This window comes from Pongo abelii, chromosome 6, assembly GCF_028885655.2.
Source record: "Pongo abelii isolate AG06213 chromosome 6, NHGRI_mPonAbe1-v2.0_pri, whole genome shotgun sequence".
Lineage (NCBI taxonomy): Eukaryota > Metazoa > Chordata > Mammalia > Primates > Hominidae > Pongo > Pongo abelii.
Genome location: NC_071991.2, coordinates 5,915,771 through 5,922,639, shown reverse-complemented (window position 1 = coordinate 5,922,639; position 6,869 = coordinate 5,915,771). Strand labels below are relative to the sequence as shown.

The 6,869-nt window shown below is 46.9% G+C and overlaps 1 protein-coding gene across 6 annotated transcripts in view; it reads right to left on the bottom strand.

Moving 5' to 3' along the window:
* Positions 1 to 1,336: 1,336 nt before the first annotated feature.
* Positions 1,337 to 6,869, bottom strand: part of OCM (oncomodulin) — a 66,016-nt gene continuing 60,483 nt past the window's right edge. For 2 of the 6 annotated variants that reach the window (XM_063725622.1, XM_063725623.1), the window contains 4 exons: positions 6,721 to 6,788; positions 5,068 to 5,200; positions 3,701 to 3,810; positions 1,648 to 2,435 (listed from right to left, as the gene is read on the bottom strand). In XM_063725622.1, the coding sequence (XP_063581692.1) occupies positions 2,362 to 2,435; positions 3,701 to 3,810; positions 5,068 to 5,200; positions 6,721 to 6,781 (378 nt within the window). In that variant the 5' untranslated portion in view covers positions 6,782 to 6,788 and the 3' untranslated portion in view covers positions 1,648 to 2,361. The other 4 variants (XM_063725620.1, XM_063725621.1, XM_002817673.4 and 1 more) reach the window with 3 other exon arrangements.

Sequence of the window (6,869 nt, the reverse complement as noted above, 5' to 3'; positions counted from 1 at the left end):
TGCAATCCCAGCTACTCAGGAGGCTGAGGCAAGAGAATCACTTGAACCCAGAAGGCAGAGGTTGCAGTGAGCTGAGATCAGGCCACTGCACTCCAGCCTGGGTGACAGAGTGAGACTGTCTCCAGAAAAAGAAGAAGAAAAAGGACTTGAAAATGGATCTGTGGTGGCTCACACCTGCAATCCCAGCACTTCGGGAGGCTGAAGAGGGAGGATGGCTTGAGACCAGCAGTTCCAAACCAGCCTGGGCAATAGAGCGAGACCCTCCCCCACCATCTCTAATAAATAAACAATAAAAAGTAAGGCCTGGTGCAGTGGCTCACGCCTGTTATCCCAACACTTTAGGAGGCTGAGGTGGGAGGATCGCTTGTGCCCAGGAGTTCAGATCAGCCTAAACAACATAGGGAAACCTCACCTCCACCAAAAATACAAAAGTTAGCCGGGTGTGGTGGTACATGCCTATAGTCCCAGCTACTCAGGAAGCTGAGGAGGGAGGATGGTTTGAGTCCAGGAGGCAGAGGTTGCAGTGAGCTGAGATCGTGCCACTGCACTCCAGCCTGGGCGACAGAGCCAGAGCTTGTCTCAAAATAAATAAATAATAAAGAGGAAATGGGTCCGTTTGTACTAACCTGGAATCGCAGGTCTCTCCTGAGCTTTACAGACCGCTACAGACACATATTCTGTTTTGTCTTGTACCTTTTGCTTTTAATTAAATGCAAAGTGGCTTTCTAACACATGGCAGAAAACACACCGGTAAGAGTGATTGGTTGGGCGCAGTGGCTCACGCCTGTAATCCCAGCACTTTGGGAGGCCAAGGTGGGCGGATCACTTGAGGTCAGGGGTTTGAGACCAGCCTGGCCAACATGGTGAAACCCCATCTCTACTAAAAATACAAAATTAGCTGGGCGTGGTGGTGTGCACCTGTAATCCCAGCTACTTGGGAGGCTGAGGTGGGACAATAGCTTGAACTCGGAAGGCAGAGGTTGCAGTGAGCCAAGACTGAGCCACTGCACTCCAGCCTGGGTGACAGAGTGAGACTCTGTCTCAAAAAAAAAAAAAAAAAAAAAAAGAGTGATTTTATGCTGGCTAAAATCCCTTCCTATTAATTTCAGTGTCAGAAGATTTGCTGAGAAAATCCTAGCTTGACAATGGCATTTATTTGTGACTTTAAAGAAACAACCAAAAACACCCTCCAAAACCTGATTTCCTTGTTGGCTCGAGCATAACACCAGTGTGGCCCGCTCCAAGCTTGATGGGACCAGAAATCCTACAAAAAGCCCTTGGTCCCAGCTTGCTTGAGTGTCGTGCTGAGGAAAAAACACGCCCACACATGAGCAGATGATGAGAAGCCTGTCTTTATTGGGTGATTTTTAGAGGCATTGCGTGTTGGGGGAAGGGGGGCTTACAGAAGTTGTCAGGGCATATTCCCACCACCAAGAAAGTCATGAGTGACTCTCTCGTGACCTCGCTAAAACAATGAGCAAACTGCAGAAGGTTTTCAGGGAAAATTTACAAATTAGATAGGGGTAGGATGTGGGGTTCCCCATTCCCAGGGCTTTGGAATCCTTCCAGGTGATTATCCCTTTCTCTTTTCTCCAGAGACTCGGGCTTTTAAGAATGCACCATTTCCTGGAATTCTAGAACAGAAGAGGTGAGAACAGGGTCAGTGGAGGTGGCTTGGTTCTTTACAGACATGCCGTGGCCAATGAGAATCCCAAAGCAGGAAGGAAGTGAAGAAAATTGTCAGATGATGGGCATGGCCCCCTTGGAGGGCACAAAAGAAAGAAAAATCTGCCAGGCACAGTGGTTCACACCTGTAATCCCAGCACTTTGGGAGGCCGAGGCGGGTGGATCATGAGGTCATGAGATCGAAACCATCCTGGCCAAAATGGTGAAACCCCTGTCTGTACCAAAACTACAAAACTTAGCTGGGCGTGGTGGTGTGCACCTGTAGTCCCAGCTACTTGGGAGGCTGAGGCAGGAGAATCACTTAAACCTGGGAGGCGGAGGTTGCAGTGAGCCGAAATCACGCCATTGCACTCCAGCCTGGGCGAGAGAGCCAGACTCCATCTCAAAAAAAGAAAAAGAAAGAAAGAAAAACCCGGGTATCAATGACTATATCTCGAGGGAGTCCACAGGGTTCCATTTCTCTGAATAATCTTATTTAACAAACATCTTCAGCTTTGCAATAGAGGAATTAGAACTTTGAATTAGAACTTGTCAAGCCCATCATTTCTCCCTGACAATGCATGAATTCAGTGTAATTACCTGTGACCATCTGTGAACATTTAACTTTTTGTCTGGTCAATTTCAGACAGGAAGGGGAGGTTTTCTTTCTCTATTCCGTAGCTGGGTATTGCATTTTTAGGATATATTTGATAGGGTGGGACTTTGAACTGACTTTCCTCCATTGAACCAAACTCCAAAAGTTTCTGTTACTAAAAGAAGGATAATAGTAATAATAACAAGGTATGGATGTTACAGATTGATATAAAAAACTGGGGACTTGCTTTATATTTATTGGTAAGCTTTATTTATTTGGAAATCTTTCGTGGTTATGTTTATCTTCTTTTTTTCTTTTGAGATACAGTTTCACTCTTGTTGCCCAGGCTGGAGTGCAATGGTGCCATCTTGGCTCACTGCAACCTCTGCCTCCCAGGGTCAAGCGATTCTCCTGCCTCAGCTTCCCGAGTAGCTGGGATTACAGGTGCCCACCACCATGCCCAGCTAATTTTTTATATTTTCAATAGAGATGGGGTTTCACCATGTTGGTCAGTCTAGTCTTGAACTCCTGACTCCAGGGGATCTGCCCACCTTGGCCTCCGAAAGTGCTGGGATTATAGGCCTGAGCCACCACGCCCAGCCAGTGGTTATGTTTAAATAAGGCAATCCCCCCTTACCTAGTCTGTTTTTATGAGCTATCTATCTGCATTAACTCCCATGTAGTAAGCGATAGTGGTATAACTTTGAACAGGTGTTTTTTTTTTTTTTAATAAGCATCTAATGTAGCAGTTTTAAATTTCAAATTAGCACCACCAGAAGGACCACCACACGTTCTGCTGAGTTGGCAGGCACAAAGTAGCTAAAAAGCACGCTAGCAACATGACAAAATCAAGTGAAAGTAGTCCTTCAGCTGTGCTAGTGTATTCTAAAGCTCAAACCTAGGATTCTGCCTACGGAAGACTCAATAAATGAGGCTGGCTTATTTGTTCTCTGTTTAATATTATCCCCTTGGCAGGCTAATGTCCAATAAAATATATTTGTCTAAACCCTTGAAGACAAAGAGGCCTTCCTACGCATGCCAATGGACCCTGGTCTGAGGATGTAAATCTTTCCCTTATTCTGAGGGGTTCAAACCCCACTGGTGGAAATTCCTTGTGCTATATGCAGGTGCATTACAGTATCTTGCAAATAATTGGCTAGGTGGCTAGCTAGTCCCCTAGTCAGGTGAAGGATATTTTGCAGCTCATAGACAATGACCAGTGTGACCAGCTTCTATAGTACCTACCGAGCATTATGCCAGGGTTTTTGCACACATCATTTGCATCCTTACTTTAGTCCCATTTTACAGATGAGAAGACTGAGGCTCGGTAAGTTTAAGAAAGGGAGATTTTAAGTCACATTGGTTTGATCTCACAGCCTAAGCCCTTACGGATGCTCCCTGAGCTAGAGTGTTTTATGCTACGTACACGTGTGGACATACCCTCTGCTCCAATTTTTCCATCTCCATCATTATCCGCCGCAGCCATCAGGGACTTGGTTTCTGACTCGGTCAGTTCTCTGGCACCACTCTCAAACTTCTGGAGGAAAAACCTACAGGATAATAAAGATCCATAGGGATTTTCTGAAAGATCATGCATCTCTGTGTTTATACTTTTGTTTTTCCTTTAAGCAAATCATCTGTTTCCAGCACCTGCAATAATTAGCCAAGGTCTTAGCAAGCAGAGGTTTCCTTAAGCTGTAGAAACCAATGGTGGGAACTTCATTTTTAAGGTTTTGTTTATTTGTTTATTTTTGAGACAGGGTCTTGCTCTGTCACCCAGGCTGGAATGCAGTGATACCAACATGGCTCACTGCAGCCTCAACTTCCTGGGCTCAATCAATCCTCCTGCCTCAACCTCCCCAGTAGCTGGGACTACAGGTGCACCCCAACATGCCCCACTAACATTTGCATTTTTTTTTTTTGTAGAGACAAGGTTTTGTCATGTTGCCCAGACTGGTCTTGAACTCCTGGGCTCGCTCAAGCAATCCACCCACTTCAGCCTCCCAAAGAGCTGGGATTGTAGGTGTGAGCCACAGTGCCTGGCCCATTTTTAAGTTTTTAGTGTTTTCAATTTTTATTTATTTATTTATTTATTTGAGACAGAGTCTCTCTCTCTCACCCAGGCTGGAATGCAGCTGCACAATCTGGGCGCACTGCAACCTCTGCCTCCTGATTTCAAGCAATTCTTGTGCTTCAGTCTTCTGAGTAGCTGGAATTACAGGCGTGAGCCACCACGCTTAGCCAAGTTTTTATTTTTTAAAGTCCATTTGCCAAAGGAAATCCCTTACACAAAAGAATCTTTGCAGCTGGGCGCGGTGGCTCACACCTGTAATCCCAGCACTTTTGGAGGCCAAGGCAGGAGGATCACTTGAAGCCAGGAGTTTGAGACCAGCCTGGGCAACATGGTGAAACCCCATCTCTACTCAAAATATGAAAATTAGCTGGATGTGGTGGCATGCACCTGTAATCCCAGCAACTTGGGAGACTGAGGCATGAGAATCACTTGAACTTGGAAGGCGGAGGCTGCAGGGAGCTGAGATCACCTCACTGCACTCCAGCCTGGGTGACAGAGTGAGACCCGGTCTCAAAAAAAAAAAATTTTTGCACCTGCAGTCTTCACTGCCCACGTTGAGGGCTTTGCATGGGTAGATGTGTCAACTGACTCATGTCCTTTGTTTTAATGATGCTTGGCCGAATGACCAACACCAAAGCTGGCCATTGAAGAAATACTGAGCAACCTGGCCCGCACTGCACCCCAGGCCCACCCAGCAGTGCCAGGTACCAGACAGACTCAGGACAAAGCTTACTTAAGCTCTTCTTCATCCAGGTACCCGCTCTGGTCATTGTCTATGAACCGGAAAACATCCTTCACCTGACTGGCTGACATCTTGGAGAGGCCTGACGTCTGGAAGAATTTTTGGGGTTCAAAAGTGTCTGGGTCTGAAGAACAGAGAATGGGTTATTCTGACACTCATTGGATCACATTCTATGTTGGGGCCAAGGTACTGAAAACACAGATGATTAAAAACACTTCAACAATATCCCTGAGCTGAGGGGATGCTCAACTGGTCCGAGATTTTGGGACAGCCAAGACTTGATGGCTCTGTGATGGCATCCCATGTCCCCTCTGCCCCGGTCTTCCCTCCTCCACTTGGTTTTGTCCATTTTCCTTTTCCCTCCCCCTCCCCCTGGCCCACTTTACAGGCTGTGTAGCCGAGCCCCCAACATCCCTGGTCTAATTGGTAGGGGGACATGCAATCACTGGATTTCAACAGGCTAAATGGCCTTTGGCGATTTCTTTCTTTTTCTTTTTTTTGAGACAGAGTCTCACTCTGTCGCCAGGCTGGAGTGCAGTGTGTGATCTTGGCTCACTGCAACCTCTGCCTCCCGGGTTCAACTGATTATCCTGCCTCAGCCTCCCGAGTAGCTGGTATTACAGGCATGCACCCCCATGCCCAGCTCATTTTTGTATTTTTAATAGAGACAGGGTTTTGCCATGCTGGCCAGGTTGGTCTTGAACTCCTGACCTCAAGTGATGCACCGGCCTCGGCCTCCCAAAATGCCGGGATTACAGGCGTGAGCACCACACCTGGCCCTTCAGTGATTTCTTGCTTTCATGTTTAGTAGGTTTCTTTTGTCTTACAGAAGTGTAATCATGTGCTCAGATCCCAGATCTCTATAATTTTAGTTATCTAATAAATAGTAGTTTTCTTCTCTGATTCCATGAATTTTCCAGCCAAGCTCTTATTTATTTATTTATGTATTAATTTATTTAGAGACAGAGTCTCACTGTGTCATCCAGGCTGGAGTGCAGTGTAGCAATCATAGCTCACACCACAGCCTCAACCTCCTGGGCTTGAGTGATCCTCCTACCTCAGTCTCCCGAGTAGCTAGGACCACAGGCACATGCCACCATGCCCCGCTATTTTTTATTTTTATTGTTGTGTTGTAGAGATGGAGTCTTGCTATGTTGCCCAGGCTGGTCTCAAACTCCTGGGCTCAAACAGGCCTCTCACCTTGGCCTCCAAAAAGTGTTGGGATTACAGATGTGATCCACCATGCCTGGTCTACATTTTTTTTTTTTTTTTTTTTGTAGACAGAGTCTTGCTCTGTTGCCCAGGCTGGAGTGCAGTGGTGTGATCTCAGCTCACTGCAACCTCTGCCTCCCAGGTTCAAGCAATTCTCTGCCTCAGCCTCCCGAGTAGCTGGGATTACAGGCGCCCACCACCATGCCCGACTAATTTTTTTGTATTTTTAGTAGAGATGGGGTTTCACCATCTTGGCCAGGCTGGTCTCGAACTCCTGACCTCGTGATCCACCCGCCTCGGCCTCCCAAAGTGCTGGGATTACAGGTGTGAGCCACTGCGTCTGGCCGCCTGTCCTACATTTTGATTTTGTGTTGCCTCGCTGGAGGTGCAAAGCTGTGAGGAAATCCCATCCCCGCCCCACGTCCCCTCTACCTCGGCATTCCTGGAGCGCTGCTGCAATGTCGTCAGCACTGAGCACGTCCGTGATGCTCATTTTCTACCTACTCACACAGAATAAACAAGAGGCGATAAGCCACAAACAGGAATGCACACATCCAGGGGAAACACATCTTCCCAGGCCC